Genomic DNA, 26,127 nt, shown 5'->3' on the forward strand with positions numbered 1-26,127 from the left:
ATTCTGGGTGGAGTTTGCATGTACTCTCTGTGCATAAGTGGGTTTTCTCCGGGTACTCCGGTTTCCTCCCACAGACCAAAAACATGCATGTTAGGCTGATTGGTATAACGCTAAATTGTCTTTAGGTATGAGTGAGAGAGTGAATGGTTGTTTGTCTCGTTTGTCTCTGTGTGGCCCTGTGATGGACTGAAGACCTGTCCAGGGTGTACCCCACCTCTTGCACAGTGATGGTTGGACATGGGCACCAAGATAATGAATTAATGGATGGATGGATGGATGAATGGATGGATAAATAAATGAATGGATGGATGGATTAAAGCAAAAATGCAACAACAAAATACAATGTTAGCTAATATGTACTTGAAACTTTAGACAACAAATTGCTGTTTATTTTACCCAAATAAAACAAAAGGAGTTTATGTGTGTGTATATCACCTCTAATTTCCATCTTCTGCAAAAACTTCCACACAATATTATCTTTTAATTAGCTTGAAACCACAGCACCAGTCCAGCACTCTTCCATTTACTGGAGAGATAACTAGAGAGGCAATCAGGCGGACGAGCCAAAGCGCTGCTGTTAATTACCCACACGCAAATAATGAGACAAGGCCTCTTATTAGCTTCCACAATCCAAAGCTTCCCTACAATCCACTGCTTTGCCAGGTCCCCATGGCTTCCTGAAAGATTTGCTTTTTAAAACAGAGGAGAAGAAGCTTATGGCTTCACTGTATTTTTAAGCACCTGCTCAGGCAGGATGTGCTCATGTTGGTGGACAGTGAACAGGCCTTCGTCTCAGCAGTCCTTTAACAAACTGAGTTCACAACAAATAGGCAACAGTTTGGTGCTTGCTAATCCACATCAAACAAAAGACAAACACGGTGTTGGAGTATTTATTTAAAAAATCTAACTCTAGTACTCCATTAAGTTGTGTACTAAACAGTACCAAGTACCCTGTACTAAAGCACTGAATCTCATTGCTGCTTGATAATACACAGGAAGAAAGTTATAAAATAAAAAAATGAGCTGATGAGAGCTTTGTATCTTTTATCACATTCATATGCTTTACTTCTTGTTTGTGAAGCATTTGAGAGGCCATTCACAAACATCATCGTTTTCAAATTGTCTTTTGACCTCCTTCATAACATTACTTGTCCTCGAAAATGAAACTCAAATCACTTTTAACAACGTAGAGAGCCTGGACTGTGTTCAGAATTAATAGCATCTCGGCTGCAGAGCCCTTTGACACCAATGCTGAGATAAGCCAATAAGCCTAGCCTGACCTGAATAACATTGTAAAAAATCAAATCACTGACAGCAATACAGTTGACACCTTCGCAGTCAGAGGTCTCTACTGAGACTTGGGAAGCAGCGATGACCTGCTGAGGTTTCCTTCTAAATATTTACGTAAACATAAACAGAGAGTGGGCTCTTTTAACTAAATGACACTTGAAACCCATTGACTCGATTAACACAAATGTCATTATTAGCCAAACATATCATTAATGAACATTTGCTTATAATTAAGAGCATTTAATGACTAAATAATCAACAAAAACGAGTAATTATGGGTGCAGGTTCTGAGCGATTTCAGTCATTTTAGCAGAGATACCTGTCTGAGTTTGAGGTAGAAAGTCTCACTGAAGGTCTTTCGGCTGAAGTACCAGAAGCGTTCATTCGATGGGTAGACCCTGGCGAGACTTTCCAACAGGAAGCGAACAGGCTCCACCACTTCTGTCACTACGAGGTCCACTGCCACGGTCATGTAGACCTGCTTATCTGGAGCCAACCCAAAAACAGATAAAACAGGACAAAAATGGAAGGTTAGTCAAAAAAAAATCAAAAAAATGAATTCCTATTTTAGTTTTTATAATTTAAGTAAAGACTTAAAAATTTCATCATTCAATTCTAAAGAGAAAGAGAAGCGCAGCTTTAGTTTGCAAAACTGTACATTTTAACGTTACAAGAGTTTAAATTTGAGCTCAAATATTTACAAATAAATTGTACTCCAATGCAGAGAATCAACAATCATACTGTATTCTGTTGCTGTGGGGATCTTACACCCCCTACTGAATAAAAAAGATGACATCATCTGAAAACTTTATCATCTGAAGTTTTCTGTCAATTCAAAGGACAGAATGAGTCCAAATGATGAGTTCAATGATGAGTCCAAATACAGAGAGAAGTGGTGACGAGACAATAATCTCTGCATCAGTGTGAAGAAGACCAAAGAGATGGTGGTGGATTTCAGAAGGGACAAGGATCCTCTTCATCCCCTACACATCGGAGGAGCAGCTGTGGAGGTTGTCTCCTGCTACAGGTGCCTGGGGGTTCATATAGCTAGTGACCTCACCTGGAGAGCCATCACTTCCTGTCTGGTCAAGAAGGGCCACCAATGTCTCTACTTCCTCAGGAAGCTGAAGAGAGCTGGACTTGGAAACTCTGTCCTGAGGAGCTTCTATCGCTGTGCGGTGGAGAGCGTCCTCTGCACCTGCATCACCGTGTGGCACGGCAGCTGCACTGCTGCAGAGAGGATGGCTCTGCAGAGGGTGGTTAAGGTTGCTCAGAAGACTGTGGGAGCAGCCTTCCCACCACCTCGGACCTCTACACTTCACGGTGCAGGGGGAGGGCACTCCGCATCATGAAGGACTCCACTCATCCTGCTCACAGTCTGTTCCAGCCCCTCCCCTCAAGCAGGCAGCTGAGGAGCATTCAGAGCAAGACCACCGGGCTCAGAAACAGTTTCTTCCCTGCAGCTGTCAGACTGCTGAACTCGAGCTGCACTTAATTCAACTCCATCTTACATTTTTTTTAACTTTATTTATTATATATATTTCTCCTCTTTTGTATTTATTTATTTGTGAATTGTTAGGTTTCTTGATCTGGGACCAGAGTCTGAATTTTGTACCATAAACATGAAAATGTGAGCTGGTATGACAATAAAAAAATCCTTGAATCCGTGAAGTGCTCAACGTACTGCTCGGCTGATCCTTTCACTTTTAACCAAACACAGTTTACTTTAAAGAACAAAACTTTTAATTTAAAAATAAATAGACGTATAACTTCAATCAAATATAGAAAACAGAAAATAGATTATAATTTTAATGTCATTTTTAAAGAAATTATTAAATTTCAAGTCAATTATATAATCTAACTCTGCAGGCAGTTAATTTGTTCAGTTTTTAAGTTATTGTATATAAAAAAAAAAAACAGTGAACTCAAAATGATGTTTTGGAGGATCCCAACTGAGAATACAGAAGGCTTTCTTTAAGAGATATCTAAAAACGGTTGTCTTCACATCTACATGAATAAATCAGCCTTTTCGGGCTTAATAAAACTTAATGAATGTTTCTGAACAAGCTGCAGGAGGCAACTCCATTTTAAAAGTAGAAATACAACATGTTTGGAATATTTTGTACCAATTTTTGTTCTAAATGTTAAGTTAACCATTATGCATAAATTCATCAGAATGATTTAGAAGCTACATTCAGAAGAAGAACATTATGACCACCTGTCCAAAACTGACTAACTCCCACCTTTTGTCACCGATGAATACTGCTGTTGCCATGTTGGAGGAGTGATTGGTCTGCAAAATGTTTAGGTGGGTGGTAAGTATCAAATTAATATTTTTGTGAATGCCAAGTAGAACAGTAAGTAGAACACTGGGTTGTAACAAGATCAGCAGTGGTTCCTAATTGCTTCACTGGTTTTAAAGTTTACAAATCCAACAGTATTTTGAGCTGAATACAGATAATAAACATTATGTAGATTGCATATTACAAAAACGTCTTCCATGTCTACGTTGTTAAATCAACCTGTCTGAGTAGGAGCCTCAACATGCAAAAATAAACACTGCTCTTTCTAGAGGTGATAAGAGAATCTCTTTATCTTCAGTGTTGCTTTGCTGCTTAGTGCAACGTGTTTTCTTGCTTCACATATCAAAAACATGCTAGGCTGGGGTCCAGATAATAAACGATGAATGATTACAGACCTGTTTCATTGCAAATACTGCATGAATGTGGCTAAACAATACATCATTTAAATAGGACCATAATGCATTTTAGTATACTTTTTTTAAAACCATTTAACTTTTAATTGGCATTTTCCACATTTGTTTACATATAGAATGTACAGTAGTCCCTCGCTACTTCGCGGTTCATTTATCGCAGACTCGCGCTATTGCGGTTTTTCAAAATAAGACTGGACATGACACAATTGGCTGATTGATGGATGAGCCGCATGGTTGGCATGAAATTTTTATTTAAAATAAATTATTTTAAATTATTTAGCATCTCCTGCACCTTCGTGCAGAAAATACTGCAGGATAAACTTCCTGCTGCAGCTGATCAGCTGTTCACTGTGCAGAAAGGAGAAGTGGGCGTGGCCAAGAACGCTTGCAGGTGGCAAAGAGCAGAGGAGGCAGGGAGCTGAAATCATGACATGTGTTCTTTTAGAGCATTTAGAGTTTAGAAACATTGTTTAGAATATTGCAAGAGTGTGGTAAGGGTTTAAAATGCTTATATATATATATATATATATATATATAAAATAAACTACTACTTACTACATGTACTATTATTCCTACTTTGCGGTTTTTCACTTATTGCGGGTCTTCAGGGTATGGATCCCCCGTGATAAACGAGGGACTACTGTACATGAATAATTCACATTTAACACTACATACAAAAACGTAAGAAAAACTTCTGCTTGGGAGCTCATCTTCTAATATTTCTTTTGTGTTTTCCAGGTTGTGGAGTTCTTTCCATTTTTTTGTTGCTGCCTTTGGTTTTGAATAGTGTCCATTTCTCCCACTTTTCTTCCATTTGTGTTTGCTGTTGTCTCAGGCGATGTCATTTTTTCCATTGTGTAGATTTCTTCTATTATCCCAATCCATTGTTCATGACAAGGGGGGTCCACCTTTCCCCATTTCCTCATAATAGCTTTCTTACTAGCTATTAAGATTATCTTTATTAGATACCTATCACTTACTCTTGTCTTTTCGTTGATATTGCTAAAATTTCAAAGGTATATTACCGTGCTGCTCGTAGAAATATCATATCCTAGTATCTTCTTTGCAGTTTTATGCAGTTTTCCAAAATTGATGTATTTTAGGGTAGTTCCAAAATATACTGTATGAGTGGTCTGCATCCACTGTTCCACAATTCCTCCAGCATGTCAAGTCTGTGCCCTTACACCTATTTTTGACTTTAGGTGTGATAAAAAATTGTATCAGATTTTTCCAGGTGAATTCCCTCCACATCTGCGAATTGGAGGATGTCTGGTGTGTTTTCCACACATCTTGCCAATCCTCAACTGTAATTGTCACGTTAAGCTCCGATTCTTATTTTGCTTTTATATACTTAGATCAGTGCTTACTCATCATCAGTTTTTGGTATAAAGTAGATATGATTTATGAATGATAATATACATTATTTTACTGGCAGCCAAAAATACAGACTTCTTTATTAGGTTTAGACGTTGAAAAGTTACCAGGGCATTTCCTTAAACTACTTAAATTTTGATTAACTAAAATATGGCAAGTTAGTCTTCAAATTCAAACCTTTAGGTGTGTCTTCGTTTAGCGGCTGGAAAACCCCCATGTTGGGATTCCACGTTCCTGTGATGACATAAGCCTTTCCATCTGAGCTCTTTCCCATCGATTCCTGGGGATAAATTGGTAAACTTGATTGTTTTCTCCCCCTTTTTTAATGCATAGTAAAACATGCAACAATGAAATGACCAAAAGATGCTTTTATCTGTTTTATTGTGTATTTATTTCAACTGATCATTTACTTAAAATGAGTTTAAATGTTCATATTTTTTATTACATTTGTGCCACTGATAAACTGAGTTCCACTGAGTTCTGCTCACCATGTCAAGAAGATGCATGTCACTGTTGCAGACTTTCTGTCCAGGACTCAGAAGCATCCCAAAACACCTTAAAAAGGAAGACAAAGGAGGCACAATCAATAAATCAAAAAGTACGGACACCACCCCTGAGCTAAAACTGGACTTCAAGTTAGTTGAGTAAGGAAAAGTGGAAAACTAACATAACTCATACTGAAAAACTGTGCTTGAAAATAATTAACCATACAATATTTTCAAGTAAATCCAGTAATGCCTGGGAAGACCTGAGAATTACAATTAACTAATCTACCACTACGAACTCAACACAAGGATGAAGATTATAAAAAATAATTAAGTTTCAAACAGAATGGGTTCTACTCCTTAAAAATAATATATTCTAATGGGTTTCCATTGTTTCTAAAAATAAAGAGGGCAGGCGTCTAGCTTCCTGATAGCAACAGAGGTGTTAGAATGAAAAGAGGAAATGACCTAGTTTTTTTTAGTTTTGCTCAAACACAAACATTTAAAAAAAGAGGCAGCAGAAAACTGTAATTTAATCAGTGAAATTAGTAATACTTTGCAGAAAAAATACTGTTTACTGTATTTACGTGGCTAGATTCATGGTTTCTGTGTTATATTGCTGTTCCAACACTTTTATATTAGAGTACAAAAGCAGTCTGCTGGCTCCTCATATAAATAACATCATTAACTTAATTTTTATGTATGGGAATGTTTCTGTTCAGTGCCCTGAGAGGACTTCTGTTGTGACTTGGTGCTATATACATAAACTGAATTTAATTGAACATCTTTGTACTAGGAAAAAAATTATGGATTACTGATTTCATAAAAAAAAAAAAAAGCCAAAAATATAGACAATGTTCACTGTTTATATAGGAGGCAAGTAAGTTTAGAGAAGTTTGTGAGACTAAATCATTCATTCCCTGTGCTTTACCTGGCATTTATGAGTCAAGTGATATATATATAAATATATATATTATATATTTTTTTTTTTTAGGAAATTATATGAATACACAAACCTTTTAAGCTCATGATATTCAATCAGGAGCCCAAAAACTGTCAAAATATGTTAAATTAGGATGCAAATTTTTGCACGTAACTGACTGGAACAATTTTTTGTGAGAAAAGTGATTTCAGAACAAAATAATGACTTAACACAGTAAAACAGCTGTAACAGCCCACAACAACAGACAGTCAGTAACAGGTTACAGGTATGTCAACAAGAAATTTATGTACATTTATGTCACTGCAAAAGATGGATGAAGAGTTTTATAGACAATGTAATGTGTAAAGAACTTAATACTGCACACATGTCAAACTACAGCTCATATAGGAAATGTAAGTTGCATAATAGTCATCTAAAAAGGGCTTTAAACAAATTAATAAATGTATATGCCAGTGCAGTGATTCAGAAAATAAAATAACCTTAAGAAGTTAGTTATACCTGATCCAACTTTTGCAACAAACTTTTCTCGAGAGGCTAATTTATTTAAAACGTTTATTTTTAATGGTGTATTCTGTGATATCCATGTTTGCCTCCAACTTGTCTACAAAAAGATACCGAATGAAAAATGAAACTAAATGAAACTGAAGAGAATCTAACCTCTCGATCCCGAGCTCCTTGTTGCACATTTGTTGAACGGAAACCACCACCTTCTTCTGGACGCCATGTCGCAGCTTGAAGTAGAACTTTTCTCTGTCCTTTGGCACGGGGCTGTGGTAGGGAAGAAGAAGTGAATATACGAAGCCTGAGGTGATAAATCAGTGTTTACCCTACCATTATCCAAAGAGGGCGACCCACCCTGTCAACAGAACAGAGCGCCCTGCCTACCAAAATCCACCCTTAAGTTATGCCACTTCTGGACGGGGAGTGGAGATTGTGGCCACAGGAAAAGTGGCTTCATCCTGGCATCAGTAATGTAACAGCTATCACTACCCACTCCCATCCAACAAGCGCACTACTAAGGCCAGTAATCTAAGGGAACCACCGTACATGATGCCATTCTTTAGTGTTTAAGAGTTCTATTTCAGTTTATTCTACATTGCTGTTTATGTTTATTGTTCTCACAGTTAAAAATATGGTTTCCTCTAAATCTTAAAATATTAATACACTTATAAAACTAAGTGTATATAAAAAAAATAATTGATTTAATCTCAGTTCCCTAAAGCCTTATTCTCAGTACATTTTAGCTGCTGGTACATTTAACTCCAAAACAGATAAAAGTATACATCCATTTTGGTTCAATACAATGCATTGTGGAAATGAAAGCACCGTCTTGTTGATGTGTTTTATGGGTGAACAATCACAGCAAGATAAGATTACAGCAACACGCTAAGCTTGTCTAACCACCAACCCATCTGTCATACCAAACATCCGGTGCCGAGAAAAAAAAAAGTGTGTGTGTTTATGTTAGTATCTTGTGACTGTGTGTATGTCCACAGTTGGATCAAGTACTTGTAGTTGCCTTTGCCATCATCTTCCCTAATCTCCAGTGAGACAGTGAAGGTGTAGAGATCACCATCAGCTGGACCGGAGAGCGTTGCATCTCTGATGTCGGCCGGCCGTGCAGAACGCCGGAAGGCTGTAGAGAAACTGTACAGGATCCGGCTGACCTGGAACAACAACAAAAAAAAGAATAAAAAGATAAGCTACAGAGGAAAAAAGACCAAAGAGAAGCAAAGGAGGAGGATATTAAAGCACTACAACATAAAAATAGTTACTACAAAGAAGAGAAATGTTGTCACAAGGTGATAGCGCCCCCAGCTGGTTTCTACCGAGAAGTTCAGACAAAGTTTACAGCTACTTTTCAACTAGAAATCAAGCATCTCCGATAAAGATGTCTGCAGAGACCTGTGTTAGACTGACCGCACCAAATAAAATATAAATCATCTTTTTTGCTTTCACACCAAAAGCGGTGTTGCTGTGAGTACTGACAGTCAGCAACAGATGCTGTCTAATTTAGTTCATGGTCCAAGTTTGCATTCTGCATATTGTTCAGAGGCTGGTCTACATTCACACAAACACATCAGAAGAGCATTTAGTTCAATGCATGCAAATCTATGAGGCGTTGAGAAAATTTAGTTAGACTTTAAAGCCAAAGCAGAACTGTGAACTGGATTAAATGTTTGCAGCTCACAGCTTCCTTGATGTGGCAGGAGAAAACGTGGATCTGGAAGTCCTCAGAACTTCGGTAACTCTCCGTGAAAGAGAAACAGTCACTTTCTACGGAGCCGTCTCGTCCTCGAGCACAGAACAACACCTTGTAGAGGGGGAAGGAGGCGATCTCTGTTCCTGAGGCCTGGTCCACAATTCTAGGGTGAGGGAGATGACAAAAACATTAAATACAAAAGTCTTTTACTCTGCATTAGCTTAGGTCAAATTAGGGAAAGAGATTAAAATGTTTAATTTGTACAGTAAACAGAACGCCTCTTCAAGAAGCTGACAGTACATCAGCTGTAGTTGTATTTAAATTGTATTGTATTTAAATAACAGCAAGATATTTTAGCTGGAATTCCAATATATTTTAAGAGCAGAGCTACAGACGTCAGCATACAACGTTTTACACTTTAATAGGAATAACAAATAAAACACTACATGCCTCAGAATAACATTAAACAAGTTGTAAATATTTTTTAATTAACTGAGCTAGAGTCTTTCCTAGCGCATCAGTTGTAGCACTTTAAATTAAGCGTGACATTAAAAACATTACCTCCATTTGTGATGTCTGAAGGTGATGTCACTTTAACCCGAACATATTAAAAATTGGGACATTTCTACCTCTTGGTTGCACAGATTGTGAGGGCAGGGCAAAGCAGAAGGAACATGGAATAAATGTGATTCACTCTTAAGGTGGCAAGTACTTAATTTAATACACAGCATTACGTTCATGTTCAAATATAATCAAGACCTAAGACATACGTTCAAACTGAATTAGTGCAAGAATAGCAGCTTTTTCAGTTCAGGCTATTGTTTAATTTCCTTTTAATATATTTAAATATTTAAAGTTTCCTTTTCATCAAATGACAAGTTTTACATTTTTTTACTGGCTAACAGGCTTCAAAAGGTGATATTCTAAAAAGCACCAATTTAATGAAAAATAGGTCTGTGTAACCCTGAGTTCACCATTAATAGTGAATTTACTGTTATTAGGTAGTCATAAGGTGACAAAGCACCATGACTTTACTTAATAAAATCCCATTCAAACATTTTATATCCTACAGACTTTGAGTTAAGTGCTTTTCTGTGCTTCCTACCTCCAGTTTAATTGAACTCAACAACTTGCCATGTATTCATTTGACCAGAGACATGTTTCAGTGTCTGACCTGACAGAGCCATCTGGACCACACGGGACATGCAGGGTGATGGGAATGGGGATGGCACTCTCAGCTCGCAGGGTGGCCATTGCTCTCTGCGCTTCTGCCTCATTGCGAGGGGCTTTGACCCAAGTGCAGCCCAGGTATGAAAGCTTGTTGAACTGGACGCTGTCCTCCTCTATGGCAGTGGGACTGGGTGGTGCAGGACATACTTCTGTGGACAAATGGGAAGAGATATTACACATGTTGTATGTTAAATTACTATTTATTTACTTTAGTCTAATAAAACAATCAATTACTCACTGTCGCATTCAACAAACAAGAAGTCATGTGAACAGGAAATAACAAACAGAGACATAAAACTAGAGAAAAGTAAAGAAAAAGGTGAGTTGGTGTGACACAGGAAGTTAAGGGGTCCTCTCTGAAATGACCTCAGATCTGAAACTTTCACACTTACAAACAGGAAGCAGAACAATGTGAGCAGCAGCTGGATTTCCACTGCTGACTGGATCACTAACCTTTTCCTTCTTGCTCACTCAGCACAACTTCACAACAGTATTTTATTTTGGTTTTTTTAAGTAAAACGTGAAAAAAAAATGAAAAGAATATTAAAATAAATGCAAAAAAGCACATTTATTTCATGTGAAATATTATGGTTCCTTATAGCTATTCTGATATTTATTTTATTATACGATACTTTACTGGTCAGTAACATTCTGAACCACAAAAGAAAGTGATTTCTGCACCTCGTTTGTAGGTTAGTTAGACGACCATATAAAGGAGAACCATAACATTTTAATGTCCGACTTTCAAACTCTACTGTTTAATATTCAGACCTATAGTATGCGTTACAATAACTGGATCCAAAAATAATTTAAAACGCTGCAGAGATGTCTCAACGTACCTCGCCGTCTTGCAGGTTGTGGAGCAAAACCTTTACCTTTTGAAAACATTGCTTCCTCAACCAGTCGCCTAAAGTGAGTGACAGCAGGTGCTTCCTTTATGTGTGACACAGTAACATTAACTGTTTCACGTCACCACAGACCAGACAAGAATAAATCATGAGGTTCTTCAGACACACTCCTCTAATTTCAAACTTGTTTCTGCAGTAAATATTATTCTACAGTCTGTTTATAAAACCTACATACTGTAGGTTTGTGAAGAAACACAAGTTGTCCTTGACGTGTGTACTTCACTTAGTGTATTTAAAGTTGTCTGTAACCATTACAAATCATACAAATCCCATAGAAACAAAAAAATAAGAAAAAATATCAGCATGAAAATTAATGCCGTACAGATTTTAATTTTGTTTACCAAGATAATGGATAAATACTGGCACAAACCTGCCTTTCCTAATAAGATGCACGCACTAAATAAACATTAATCTAACAAAATACTTCAGTTAAACTCTCATAAAACGGCTTTTTGATAGAAGTATCTTGTTGTTACAACTACTCGAGACAGGAGTTTGTCCTCGACATAAAAAGATGCGATTAAAACAACTAACGAGTATCAAAACTTAAGAACGTCTGCTGCAAATTGAACCAAGAGTTTCAGCATCTACACCTTCACGATGGGTCTCTGGGACTTGGCGCTCTACATCCCCTTGCTTCTCCATCTTTTCCACGCAGCTTTTTTCTAGCTTCTCCTCCTCCTCTTCATCATCATCATCATCATCCAGCACCTCCTCCATGGCTTTTTCCAACTGATCACTTCCATTTGAAGACATCTGAGGAAGTGAGAAAAACAAGAGATTAGGGAAGGAGACAACACCACAAGGAGACAATAAAAAGAAAATAAAAGAAAAAGGATGAACAAACACAAATGGACATGCATTTATGATGAAAATAAATCAGTTTATCATCTTCTCTTTTTAGATTGAACTACTTAAAATCCAAGTATTAACATATTCAATAACTATAACTAGTTAGACACATTTGTCAAGATTATATGGGAAAGAAAAATCTAAATCCTGGATAAATTTTAACAGAAAAAAAAAAAAAAACTTGTTGCAGCCTTTTAATATTTATTTTGAAACTTTAAATCTGAGCCAAAGATTTCAGGCATTTTAAAAATGGACTATTGAACAATTACCAGATTTTTTGGACTATAAGGCGCAATTAAAATGCTTTAATTTTCTCAAAAATCGACAGTGAGCTTTATAATCCAGTCCACTTTATGAATTAATTCTGGTTGTGCTTACTGACCTCGAACCGATTTTATGTGATACAACTGAACAATATTGAGTTACTGTGAATGAGTTGAATAAAGTTTGACTTATCTGACTGTTTTGTTTCCCTTAATGCGCCTTATAATCTGGTGCTCCTTATGTATGAAAACAGACACGTTCATTGATATTGCACCTTTTAATACACCTTATAGTTCGAAAAATACGGTATAAACATTATAGGCACAACAGTCATAAGGTGACCAGTTTGATGCCAATTGTAATGAAGTTTGGATCTGACCTTGAGTCTCGGTCTGCTCTCGGAGCCCTGTGGTGACCCAGCAGAGCCGGACTGGACCAGAACAAACTCCTCACTGGTGACGGTGGCCACAGACTCTGTAGAGCTGCTGACTTTGCCCAGTAAGGAGCGGTCATCCATGGCTAGCAGGTTAACTCAGGGTCAGTAAAGTAGACCAGGTTTAGACTTGTCCCCGTTCCACCTGTCTGCCCACCTGTGCAGGAAGGCAGCCTGAATGGACAACAAAAAGGATCAGATTATTTATGTGTTCATCTGCTTCACAGCCAAAACAAACAAGAAAGCATTAACGTAAACAAAAGTCCATAAGAGTTATTTTAATGTAGTTTCCCAAGGACAAAATTATAAAATCCACATAAACATAAAATGACCAAATATTTGTTGATCACCCAGGCCAAGATGGTAGACGAGCATGGTCCACTTCTTCTTTAAAAACATGAATTTTCAGCTTTTTTTTATAAACAAATGATACAGACACAGGTTGTAAGATTGAACACTTGTATATAGCTCAGCATTCATCAGCACTGTCATACATTTCTAAAGTGCAGTTTATAGAAACAACTCCATTTAACCAATGTGCTCCACTTGTAAAGTGCAAAAATCAATCCCAAAATCCCCGATAGATTCACATGCAGATTAAACACACTCACTCTCCTGGAGCTCTCCAGTATGAAAGCAAAAGCACAGAATACAAGTCCTGTTGTTGTTTTTGTTCTTTTGGATGCGTGTGTGTGTTTGTGTGTCATATCATGACTAAGAATCTGCACCAGCATAAAAATCAACCTATCTTAAATCATCTATAAATAGTATATACTGCAAACAACAAAAAAATGACCAAATAGGAAGAAAAAAATTCCAGATGTACACTGCCTGGCCCCAAAAAAAAAAAAAAGGTCACACTAATATTTCGTTGGACCGCCTTTATCTTTGATTACAGCGTGCATTCGCTGTGGTATTGTCTCGATAAGCTTCTGCAATGTCACAAGATCTATTTCATCCAGTGTTGCATTAATTTTTCACCAAGATCTTTCATTGATGACTCGGCACTAGGCATGATGGCTGCATCACTTCACCTGCCTCTCTTCTTACCCTGATGCGCCCATCACTCTGGAACAGGGTCAATCTGGACTCAGACCACTTGACCTTCTTCCATTGCTCCAGAGCCCAATCTTTATGCTCCCTAGCAAATTGAAGCCATTTTCCCAGTTAGCCTCACTGATAAGTGGTTTTCTTAAGGCTACACAGCTGTTCAGTCCCAATCCCTTGAGTTCCCTTCATATTGTGCATGTGGAAATGTTCTTACTTTCACTATTGAACACAGCCCTGAGTGCTACAGTTGTTTTTCTTGGATTTGATTTCACCAAACGTTTAAGTGATCGCCGATCACGATCATTCAGGATTTTTTTCCGGCTGCATTTCTTCTTGGAAGACGATGGGTCCCCACTATCCTTCCAGTTTTTAATAATGCGTCGGACAGTTCTTAACCCAATTTTAGTAGTTTCTACAAACTCCTTAGATGTTTTCTCTGCTTGATGCCAATGATTTGACCCTTCTTCTCAAACAGACTGACATCTTATCCTGATGCATGCTCAAGACTGACATCTTGTCCACGACCATGCAATGTGTCTTTCAACATGGTTGTTTAAGAAATGAGAAGCAACTCGTTGCACCAGTTGGGGTTCAATAACTTGTTGTCAGCTGAAAGATAATCGTCCATGCAGTAATTATAAAATAGGAGGCTCGTACCTATTTGATTAGTTAAATCCAGGTGGCAACTTTTTTTTGGGCCAGTCAGTGTATTTGCACAATAAAAAGCTCTAAACAACATAAAAAGCAGTAGGCTAGAAATGTCCAGCAGGAAATTGTTTATAGCCAAGTCAAGATGTTCATGCTCATGTTCGGGCTCCTGTTACACCGCATTGTTTTACATTATTAGTGCTTAGCATATATCTTAGATCTTTTAGTGTACCGGTTGGCGTTCGTAGCAAATATCTTAGTGTATGTCTTAGATCCTTATATACTGCACCTTTTTTCTTTTTTGCTATTTTGGGGTGTAACTGGGACCTCATAATTTCGTTCCACCTCATGTACCACATGTGATGCGAATGACAATAAACTTGACTTGAACTGGACTTGAAATAAAGTCACAACAGTTGACTCAAGACTATTGCACAATACTGTGCAGGTATTTATTGTATACACAAATGAGAAAACAGCAAGAGGCTACGCCTAAATCTGCAGAAGCACCTTCATATAAAAGTGTACATTTGCTTATTCTGATTATAACGCAACCACCGTGAAACTACTGTTAAATCAAGTTTATGACTCAGATTTACAGCTTTGTTGTTGATTTAATAATTGTCTTTGTCTTCTTTTATGTGATGCTATGTTCCTCCTTTAGCTTGATTTAAAGATGGAAACACTGCAGGCACTATTCTCTGAAGAAATTAAGCGTAAACGTTTAGGTGTCACATTTGCAGCCAACAGCAACCTCGAAAGCGTCTTAAAACATTTTTGGTGATACTTCTTAACTAACGCAGCACTGGTAACAAACACTGAACGTCTATAATCACGTACAAACTCAACATGTTTCATCCTGCAGGCTCATTAAGAGCTGTTGGCCAAACTACAAACCAACAAGTCTTCAGGTCCAAGCAATGCACGACTTATCTGACGTTTAAAAAGTTACAAACAGAAAAATGTACTACAATAAAATGGCTATTTAATTGTTTTATTTTTTCTTAACTTATTGTAAAGTAGCGTAACTTCAGTATTTCTAAATTTGAGGCTTTAGCATAAAACTTTAAAGCTTTTTGACAGCCACCCAGAGCTGGGCTGTGACGAGGAGAGGAGCAGGCACATATTCAAATGTAAGTCGTCGAGGAGAAACACATGAAGGGCTCATTCATTCGCACACAACGCCATAAAGACAGGCACACGGAAGGCATTCATACACTCAAAACTAGACTAATTACACCCCTGACATCTCCACACACGGATACAAGCAGAGAGCAACAGAGTCATGTGCTCAATTCACAATTATCCCATTAGACAAACCCCATTATGACAAAAGAACAAAATATGTTGCCATTATTAAACGTTTTGAAGAAGCTACATAAGCAGAAGATAAGAAAAGAAACCCAACTTAATTTAGACCAAACGTTTGCTTTGGTTTTCTGTCTTCCTTTAAAGTCCAACTAGACCTTGAGCATGTGGTAAAACCACTTTCCTTATATAGAGCTACATTTCAACGCTAATAAGCTACTCAGTACTAGCTGTGCAGATGGAGGACATACCAAAATGTTTATTCACGCATACTGAACCACAAAGGCAAAGAAACAAAGCTACACTAACTTGGAGAACAACACTTCCTCTGTCAGCGTCTCTTCCTCTTTAGCCTTAAGGCACAGCAGCAAATTTGAACCCACTCATTACTACCCAGTCCCTCCAGCACAGACCCAGTTTGCTGTGGGTTTTTGGCCGTGCGGAAAGAGTGACAAGCCAGTGTGGTTGACAAATACTCACTGGAGCCGAGTAGAAAGAAACCACCAGCTTTCCATGTGTATGTGCCCGAGTTTCTTTGAGCTTAACTGACAGCGCTGACTTTAACAGAACGTGACGTTTTGTTGCATTTTGTGAACGGCGTACCGGTATTTTATTTTGGCAACAATTTTTTTTTTTAAATAACTGAAGTTCAAGTTCAAGTCAAGTTTATTGTCATTCACGTCACATGTGGTGCATGAGGTGGAACAAAATTGTGTACTCAGGGTCCCAGTTACACACAGCAAAAATACAAAGTGTAAAAAGAAATAGTATACAAGGATCTAAGATATACGCAATACGAACGCCAAATAGTACGCTAAAAGATCTAAGATATACGCTCAACACTAATAATGTAAAACAATACGGCGCATTAACAGCAGCCCGAACATGAGTCTGTGGTGAGCAAATGGGTATGAATAAATATAGCAGCATACAGTAGCAGTCAGTCAATACGGTCAGTATTTTCTCAGCCAAATAACCTCCTATGTCACTCATTGCAAACTAGATGCCTCATGTATGCAGATGCCGACCCTCTGTGATTCATAACGCTACTAGTCTTACCCAAATACCACTCTTTAGAACTGTTCTACTTATTCCAACAGTTAAGTCAGGTCCTCTATACGGTTTATTTTTGTTGAAACGTTTCGTCTTTCGTCCAAAAGACTTCATCAGTCCAAGGAGCCACAGCAAACTCAGTCTTATAAATAGCACCATCTTGTAGTGGGTCAACCAGTTTGATGGTGATAAGATGGTTTCTGCCATCCAGAGGACCCAAGTGACCTGGATTATTGAGCATGAACTTTGGTGTTTTGAACCACTTTGGCCATGGCTGCCTCAGACGAGTCAGCGGGGGAGAAGGCGGGCCTCAGAAACCATCTTAGCACCATAAAACTGGTTAAGCCACTATGTGAAGGTGCTTTTAAGGCAGTTTGTTGTGGCTCCTCGGACTGATGAAGTCTTTTGGATGACAGACGAAACGTTTCAACAAAAAGAAAACCATCCAGAGGGCCTGATTTAACGTTGTTGGATTTGTTACCCGTTGTACTTTTTCTTTTTATAAGCACAAGGTCTGAGCTACTCCACATTTCTCCAGTTTTTAATGCAATTGGTTGAGTGTTGACATTTAAAAAGTAGTGCAATAATTGTGGGTGGTTTCTGTCAATCAGTTGATTACAAAGAAATATATATGATAAGGATGTTGTTTGTTAGAACAATCTAGAAAAGCATAAGCACATACCATTTTACCTTTAAGCTTCTGCCTGGCTATAAGCTGCCCAAGAAGCCTAAAAACACCCGATAGGTTCAGCTGATTAGCAGCAGGATACATTAGGCAGTAAATGTGCATGCAACCAATACAGACAACTGTTACTCAAGAGAAAAATGACAAATAGCTGTATCATGCAAACCAACAAGGGGTAAAAGCTGTTGTGAAATGTTTATGCTTATGTTTGGCCTATAGAAGGAAATTTGCTCTGCTATAGGTTCTGTTCTGAGTCAACTCAGAGAGATCAATTTATGCTAAAATACATGATACACCCAACTCTCCTTCAAAAGCACATCATAACCCTTTCAGGGTTAGGCTGAGTCTGCCTTTAAAAACCATTTTAAAACTGTCAAGATTTAAATTTTACTTGTTTACAGTTTTGTTCTTGGTGTCTTTTTTTAGACAGTGTTCCTAACAATCACGACTCTGACTGAAGGAGTCACTTCAGCGTTTGGTTATCAAGGTGTGTGCTGGCAGCTTGCTACAATGGTGTCTCAACTGTCTAAATGAATAACTCCTTTCAGAAGTCAGGGTGTGACTTCAGCTCTGACAGAACTGGGAGTTTATTTTTCTCTACTGTAGGCGTTTATGTTACTGAAAACATGTTTTCAAAGAAAATCATCTATCTTGCCTACATTTACCCACAGTCAGTTAACAATTGAAAAATATGCATGTAATTGACTACACCGCCCTGAAGACATTTTATTTAGCATCTTATAACTCACTATGACTAAAAACAGCTTTTTGAAGTTTCAAATGAAAATTTAGAAACATAGATACTATCTATACATGTTTCTAAATTTTCATCCAACAACTACCAGTAGTATTGGGTCACTTCCTGTCAAATCAACAGCCACATTATTTTCATAGTCAAATCCAAGGGGTTATGAATTTGTTTAGGTTACATTCAAACATATTCCCGAACAAATATGACAAAAGTATACGGTTTTAACCTGAAGAGCAATAGCAGCATCAGACTTCTCCTAAGCGGTTATTTCTCTGTTGACATGTTTCTGTCATGACAAAACACAACTCTAATTAAAGAACTTATGGCAAAACAAAAAAGACTGGCCAACATCAGATGTAGCCTTAATTACTGTTTTTTTGAGATACCAACATCCTTTATTGTATTCATACACTGAAACATTCTGATTGTCAAACTGTTACATGTTTTTCTATCATCTACTGACTACTAGTTTATCAGAAACACAATTAGCTGGTAGGTGTCTGTTTCAGTTTTGTGACCGGGTGTCTTGTAACTTGTTTTTCAATGGACTAACAGTTAACACAGGCAACTCATAGCTCTATAATTCCCACCAATCAGCCAAATGACTACAGACAAAGAACAGTGTTGAGGAAGGCATTATACCAGTTTGTTAGTAATAGATCACTCACCTCAAGAGTCTAACATCTTAGTCACTCTTAAGACAAAACATTAACTGCTTACTATAAAGGGAAATTAAAGTGTGATTTTGTGAAAGACTTGGAAGTCACACCAAAAGTATTTTTTACTCAGACATTTATGAATTGTGAATCCTAAAGTGTCTGATCTATTTCTCCACTTTAACACCAAGAGATAAGTTATCCAGACATCAGTTCTGGCTCTGATCCACAAACAACAAATGTTTGAGAAAGTGTGACAACAGCTGCAGTGATGTTAGTGGGAAGAAGTGTGGCTGCATTCATGCCTGCTACACATTTGTAAGCCCCACATTTACTGTGGGGATTGAGTTAAACATACTGCAGCTCTCTGAGCCCTTTCTAAATCATATGGATGCTGATGCTTGTATCTTCACCGGATCAGACAAGTGTCGGGGTTTGACGTCGTGTTTCCCAAAACAAATTACTGCAGCAAATATAATAAAGCTGTTTATGTCCAGGCCTGACGTACAGTACAGTCAGGACATCTTCAAAAATCCAGCTTTTCTATAGCCTGCATTTTAACATGCAGTAAGGTTAAAGAAAAAGAAAAAACACGGCTTTTTAGTTGTTAAGCGCACACATCAGCAACAGATAAAGTAGACGTAAACAACACAAACAGGAAGAAAACGCGAGCGGCGAGCTAATTCATCCTGAGTTTAGTCTTAGCCGCTTTTCTATTAACAAAGACCTTTCAGTTGCCAATTTAATTTAAAGAGAATTGATGTCAGAACAGGTGAATGTGGATCAAACAGGAAGTAATACCTGTGCATGTATGTTGGACTACAGCGGCATGCTAAGGCTAGGTGTAGCTAAAGCTAACGAGCTCGAAGTCCAAAACAGTTGGACCACTCGAGAAGCTACACCGTTATACCCTGCCCGGCTCCGGAGAAAGATGCCTTGGGGTAGGGAAGAAGGAAGACAACGCTTCAGCTCTCACTGCACCGACATACAGCTCTGATATCACTAGAGGTGTTAGTAACAAAGCTGTCAACTTACTTTTTAGGAGCGTTATGGAGTTGCTTGTCATATGAAGTTCAACAAAGATCGTGTGTGTTTAAAAAGATGAATCACTCAGGAGTTTTTGGTATACGCCTTCCGCTGTGTCGCGCATGCGCGATTAACACTTCCTAAGCACAATACAGAAATTTTACATTTGCATGTATTTATTTATTGAATTGCTGATCAAAATGAATGTTATTCAGAAATTTATTGTATAGTGTATATTTCTTACTAGACAATCATTACAGTGAAATTAAACAATGATGTCCCTATAGGAAAGCTTCCAGTGTTTTGTTTTGTTTTTCAATATTGTGGTAAGTCTTTTGTTATTAATAATAAATATTATAATAACTGTTTTTGAGTGTAGTCAAAAATAAGACAAAAGCCAAACTCAAGGAGTTACAAATCTTTATTTGTCAAAAATTAACATTATTACACATTTGTTATTATAATTATTATTTACATTTTTTAGCACAGTTTTAAAAACCCTCTTTCCTTTTTTTAATATAGCAGGTTAGGTAAACAGAAAATAGTTACAATACTGATTAAATAAATTGCTGACAGTATAGATGTTCAAGTAGACAGCAACATGGAGAAATAGAGAATCCCATTCATGTGATGGTAATAATTATTTTATTAATACGCATTATTTTAACTGTTTTCTTTTTTTGTTGTTGTTGTTATTTTATTTACTTTTGGTTTACTAAACCAGCATAAACCAGTTGTAATGTGAAATTGTCTTCAAAAGTAAATTAAATAAAACTGTCACTGCATTTAGAATCTGTTTATTGATTTATAAAAAGATGACAAGCAATGCAAGCTCTTATGAAAAAGAATTGGCAAAGTGTCTTTTTTAAACACAGATGTGTGTAAATATGCTTTAAAACGCTCAGTGCTCATGACTTCTATTCAACTATGTGGTGCTGTTTGTAAAGTTACACAGTCAAAAATGAACAGCAATAGGCTATTTTAGTTTATTTAGCCTTTCATAAGAAAAAAGTTTTTTCACCATGTTATTCATACATTTATAAATGTCATAGTTCAAAACTAAATATATAATTTACAAGCTAAATGTTTAGTTTACAAACTAAATACTTGACTTGCAAGTTAAATATTTAGTTAGTAAACTTAATATTTAGGTGTAAATTAAATATTTAATTGCCAAAACTAAATATTTAATTTCCAAACTAAAAATTTAATTTCAAAGATAAACATTTAATTCCTAAACGAAACTTTAATTTGCTAACTAAATATTTAGCTCAGACCTAAATATTTATTTTCCAAGCTAAACGTTTAATTTCCAAAATAAATATTTAATTTGCTAACTAAATACTTGACTTGCAAGTTAAATATTTAGTTAGTAAACTTAATATTTAGGTGTAAATTAAATATTTAATTTCCAAAACTAAACATTTAATTTCCAAACTAAAAATTAAATTTCCAAGATAAACATTTAATTCCTAAACTAAATATTTAATTTGCTAACTAAATATTTCGGTCAGACCTAAATATTTATTTTCCAAGCTAAACATTTAATTTCCAAAATAAATATTTAATTTGCCAACTAAATATTTAACTTGCAAGTTAAGTATTTAGTTTGTAAACTAAATATTTAGCTTGTAAATAAAATATTTAGTTGGGAACTATGAGATTTATAAATGTATGAATAACATGGTGAAAATATGACTGAAAAAAAATTCTTATGAAAGACTAAATAAACCAAAAACATTGCTGTTAATTTTTGACTGTGTAACTTTACAAACAGCACCCCATATTCAGCTTCAAGATCTGAATCATTCAGTGCAGAAAAATATAAAAGGAATATCCTAGAAAAACATAAATATTTGTATGATGAGCAATGCTGTGTAAAAAAGGAGTAATGCGAAACAGATTCCAATCACACAAATGTGTACATTCACACACAAAAAAAAAAAATTAAAAATAAAACTGGGTTGATATTTGCATTGCAAAGATTCAAGAGTATTAGAGGAGTATAGTCAGGTGTGTAGACAAAATAGCTCAAACCAGTCAAATCCAGCCCTCTTAGTGGAAAATGTCCAGTTCCCAGCGTGCATCTCTCTGTCACAAACACACCGGCGTGGACAGATCACTTTTTCTTTAATATTTACACAACTTTTTGCTCCTGTAAAAGAAAAGTCAGTTTGTTTTTAACAAAGCATCCAGATTCTGTTGTCTGCAGATTTCCAAATAAGAGATTTTAAATGTCAGCATCCAAGGTCCATTTTCTGTTAAATAAAGTCTGAAAGTCTGTCCACACGTCCAGCATCTTTTGTTTACAAGGTGGACATGGTGCTCACAATAGTTCTTAAATATATAATTGTTCAATTACAAACTCTGGAAGGGAGATGAAGAGTTGTGGTCGCTATAGAGAGCTTGCATAGTGAACTCTCCTGCACACGTTCTGCAAGTCGTGTCTCTACACATCCACAAAGACACACCGTTCACAAAAAATAGATAATTTGGTATCTTTCTGCTCACCATAACAACTTTGCTACATATATTTTTTAAATCACATTATATTTTGGAAGTCAGTGGAATTCTGCAGCGCAGGAAATTGAATAAAGGTAGCCCTCTGCAGGTAAAGAAACACTAACAGTCAACAAGCTTCCCCCTTCACGTGGGAGCATAAAGGGACATTCGACCGCCTGCTGCCAAAAGGCAACAGGCGAGTGATAATGTTTTTGCCTGTGAGTGTGCATGTTTGAACAGTCTGTCTGTTAGCAAAATATCTCATGGACCACAGAATAAATTTTAATGAAACTTTCAGAATGTAATCATTTGATGTGCATGTCATTCACACCACATCGCTTCTTACGTGAACATAAAAAGCTGGGATTTAATGCTACAGTTAATCAACCTTGGGAGGGATTAATTATTTAAACTTTAAACACCAGCACTTAATCAACCCATCAGAACTTCAGGCTGTAAATAAATGTTACTTTCACAAACTTCCCAGCTGCTGCAGAATTGACATTGTGTGGTTGTCTCATTAGTGATGCTGGCTTTGTGAAGAGGGGGGTGTCTGGAAACAGGAGGCGGCTACACCTCAGTGCTGATGGCTCGGGTGTTGGTGTAGAAATCAGGAGGCCGGCCTCGCTGAGCGTCCCTCAGCAGGGGGCCTCGGACAGCAGGCAGCGGCATCGACAGCGCCTGGTTGTCGTAGTGCGTGGGCATGTAGGTGACCCGCTCCCCGCCGTTGCGCATCTCGTCAGCGGTACGGATGTAGAAGGGAGAGTCGTAGGGCGAGCAGCTGGGGCAGTAGCGGCGTTGCCCCCCAGCCGGTTTGGTGGGGTTGGAGGACTTGGGCAGCTCTGGAGGCGACAGGGACATTGGGGTGGCGATTGGTCCGTCCAGGCCAGTGAGGCTGCAGGTGTTGCAGGCGAAATGTTGCTGAGAGATGGAGCCACTGTCAGAGCCATTATTCTTACAGCAGTAGTACTACGAAGACAAAGATTTGGATTAATGACATTTTAAACAAAAATTTTAAAAAGTTGGGACGTAAAAACGTAAATTAAAAACAGAAGACAGTAGTCTGCAAACCTCATAAATCCACATTTTATTCGCATCAGCACATATTATACTTATGAAATGTTACTCCTGGCTATTCTCCTATTTAGTAAAAAGAACATGGCATCTGTGGTTTTGAAAACAATTAAAATTCAGATTAATCAACCCACAAAACAGTTTCTTACTTTATCTTATTTGAGCTTTGGCCTAGAAAAGATGGCAGCTTTTCTAAATTGTCTCCACATGGGGCTTCTTCATTGCATAACATTCAATTACTTTAAGATGTGTTGCTGCCCTCAAAGTGAAAATGACCTCTTTAAAAAAAAAAAAAGTACAATTTTATCATTAAATTGTACAATGGTAAATTCTATATGTTTACACTGAATGAAATATGAGCTTATGAGCAACAAAGTTCATGCTCAATCATCCAGGTATCAAATCCAATAATTCTCAGTTAGGTCATCTGAACCTTTTCTTTTTTATAGAGACGTTTCGCCCTCTATCCGGAGGGCTTCATCAGTCGGAGGAGTTCCAGTAAACTGTTTCCCCACCAAGCAGTAAACTTCTTAAGTGGACCAACCAGTTTGCTGGAGCTGACCCTCAGAAACCATCTTAGCTCCAGCGAATTGGTTGGTCCACTTAAGGAGTTTACTGCTTGGTGGGGAAACAGTTTACTGGAACTCCTCCGACTGATGAAGCCCTCCGGATAGAGGGCGAAACGTCTCTATATAAAAGAAACTGTCCAGATGACCTGACTGAGAATTATTGGATGAGCTTATGCAATTTTTGTTGCATTTTGTTTTAATTTACACTATACACAAAAATCAAACTTTTAAAAATTTGGGTTCTAACGTAAAATCCAAATAAATGGAAAAATGCAAATGTGATCATATTTGTATGTCCAGAGCACTATTCAGTCTCTCAAGTTTTCTCATGCCGTTATAACAAACAAAATCTGTTTTCGATGCTATTTTTGCCGAACCCTCGCCTGTTTCTTCTGCACTGTCCTCGTTCTTAACCTCTGCCTGTTGATTTAGTTTCATATATCTTGTGTGGTGACATGAATCTAGAAATAAATAAAAAAACATCTGAGTGTGTGTGAAAAGGCTGCGGCGAACTCGTACCTGGAGTCTACAGTAACAGAGCACGGCTATGATACACAGAAGTATCACTGTGGCCAGTATTCCTCCAGTTATGACAACAGTTCCAGCTGTCATCCGACCAGCTCTCCATCAAACCTTTAACAGGGGCACAGGAAGTGACATCATCAGCAGGAAGCATATCTCTGCCCAACAGTTTCATCAAAGCACACAAACCAAAAACACTATATGTACATCGTTACAGTCTATTTGTATCATACTGGTGCAAATATTAAAAGTCACTCTGTTGGTATGTGATGTAATAATATTTGGCTTTTAGGTTTAAAATAATTGTTTTATGTTTGACTTTGTTTTGCTGTGTAGCATTTTAATTTTTTAATTAACAACTGTAAATTTAGGAATCATTGTAGTTTGTTCAGCTAAAATCTACAATAAAGTGGCAACTCCCATTTGCTGCCATATTAAAGACAGCTTGTATATGTTTTAGGTTTGGTTTGTGCATTTTACATTATATGAACTTTTTTGTATTGATTATGACTTTGGTATACAGTAAATATAATTTGGCTACTATGTTCTTGTTTTAGGATCTGCATTTCAATACATCTTAGCTTGTTTAAGTATGAAAAGAAGTAACTTTATTTTATTTTGTCTATTTAATGTTAGGCCTTTGTTTTCATTTCAACGATTATTAATTATTTTTAATATTTTTTAATTATTATTATTTATTTCTTTTTAACTTGCATTGTATTTTATGTCTCATTACCAGACGTTTTGATGAGTGGCAGCTGGTGAGGTTTTTTTTTTGGTGCTGATCTCTGCAATTTGAAGCTTTCAGTTCGTATTGATGATTAAAATTATTATTTTACAGTACAGTAGTTATTTGTAAAAAACGTTTATACAGTACTTTTATTTGTTAAACAAATGCTTGGGCCTGTTAAAAGGTTTTGTTCTTTGGTTTGAATGTATTATGGAGTATTTCATTGTATAATAATTGTAAAAAAAAAAAAAAAGGTTACTACTTCACGGATTTCGCCTATCATGGGTTCTTTTTGGAACGTAACCCCTGCGAAAAACGAGGGTTCACTGTATTTATGTTTGGAGGCTTACATTAGTAGAAATAAACTCTAATTGTGATTATGTGATGATGCTGATACTCACGTTCAGCAAAGTTGCTTAACACCTGAAAGCAAACAAAGAGAGGTTTCATCATAATTTGAGAGTTATCTACATGCAGGCACAGGTAAAGTAGATAAACTCACATCAGAGGAGTGTTTGCAGATTATTTTGGTTTGCACAGCAGTCAGCTCAGGGGTTACTGATGATAATCGCACCAGTGGAAGACGAACACTGTAAAAGACCTGAGAGGAAAAGAGGCAGGAGAGATGGAAGAGAAAAAGATTTGAGTTTCTCCATGAGGTGGCACCAAAACAACAGAAAAAAAAAAATCTTGATGATACCAGTGAGTCTTCAGAGGGAAAGCACCGAGAGTCAAATTAAAAAGCAAAATCCACAGACATTTACTGAACATTTGAAGCTCTAGATTCTAAAAGCGTTAATAAATGCATGCTGAGAAACATCTCTCTTCACACCACACTGAGAAGCACACAGACAC

The 26,127-nt window shown here is 37.1% G+C and overlaps 2 protein-coding genes and 1 long non-coding RNA gene across 3 annotated transcripts in view; all 3 read right to left on the reverse strand.

Annotated features, from left to right (window-relative positions):
• Positions 1-19,940, reverse strand: part of rabgap1l (RAB GTPase activating protein 1-like) — a 111,026-nt gene extending 91,086 nt beyond the window's left edge. Inside the window, exons 1-10 of the mRNA XM_037697950.1 lie at positions 19,885-19,940; positions 12,645-12,872; positions 11,743-11,905; positions 10,186-10,390; positions 9,000-9,174; positions 8,318-8,475; positions 7,466-7,576; positions 5,869-5,935; positions 5,558-5,660; positions 1,610-1,776 (exon numbers count right to left, since the gene is read on the reverse strand). Coding sequence (XP_037553878.1) covers positions 1,610-1,776; positions 5,558-5,660; positions 5,869-5,935; positions 7,466-7,576; positions 8,318-8,475; positions 9,000-9,174; positions 10,186-10,390; positions 11,743-11,905; positions 12,645-12,782 — 1,287 coding nt within the window. The 5' untranslated portion in view covers positions 12,783-12,872; positions 19,885-19,940. The remainder of the gene's footprint in view (positions 1-1,609; positions 1,777-5,557; positions 5,661-5,868; positions 5,936-7,465; positions 7,577-8,317; positions 8,476-8,999; positions 9,175-10,185; positions 10,391-11,742; positions 11,906-12,644; positions 12,873-19,884) is intronic.
• Positions 19,941-22,929: 2,989 nt separating this feature from the next.
• On the reverse strand, positions 22,930-24,632 carry fam163ab (family with sequence similarity 163 member Ab). The gene is made up of 2 exons (XM_037697968.1): positions 24,540-24,632; positions 22,930-23,346 (listed from the first exon to the last, which is right to left on the reverse strand). The coding sequence occupies exons 1-2, from the start codon at positions 24,630-24,632 to the stop codon at positions 22,948-22,950; spliced, it is 492 nt and encodes a 163-aa protein (XP_037553896.1). The 3' UTR covers positions 22,930-22,947.
• An 8-nt stretch (positions 24,633-24,640) lies between these two features.
• Positions 24,641-25,829, reverse strand: LOC119430547. The gene is made up of 3 exons (XR_005187912.1): positions 25,775-25,829; positions 25,674-25,695; positions 24,641-24,653 (listed from the first exon to the last, which is right to left on the reverse strand). It is a non-coding gene; the product is annotated as an uncharacterized LOC119430547 (long non-coding RNA).
• Positions 25,830-26,127: the final 298 nt, after the last annotated feature.

The sequence above is a fragment of the Nematolebias whitei genome, chromosome 3, assembly GCF_014905685.2.
Source record: "Nematolebias whitei isolate Nwh7 chromosome 3, NemWhi1, whole genome shotgun sequence".
NCBI lineage: Eukaryota > Metazoa > Chordata > Actinopteri > Cyprinodontiformes > Rivulidae > Nematolebias > Nematolebias whitei.

Bases quoted from the DNA above. Each gene is read 5' to 3' on its own strand.
- fam163ab (XM_037697968.1), bottom strand. From the start codon at position 24,632: ATGACAGCTGGAACTGTTGTCATAACTGGAGGAATACTGGCCACAGTG. The intron at 23,347-24,539 runs GTACGAGTTCGC...TTGTCTTCGTAG, and splicing joins TCTGTTACTGTAGACTCCAG to TACTACTGCTGTAAGAATAA.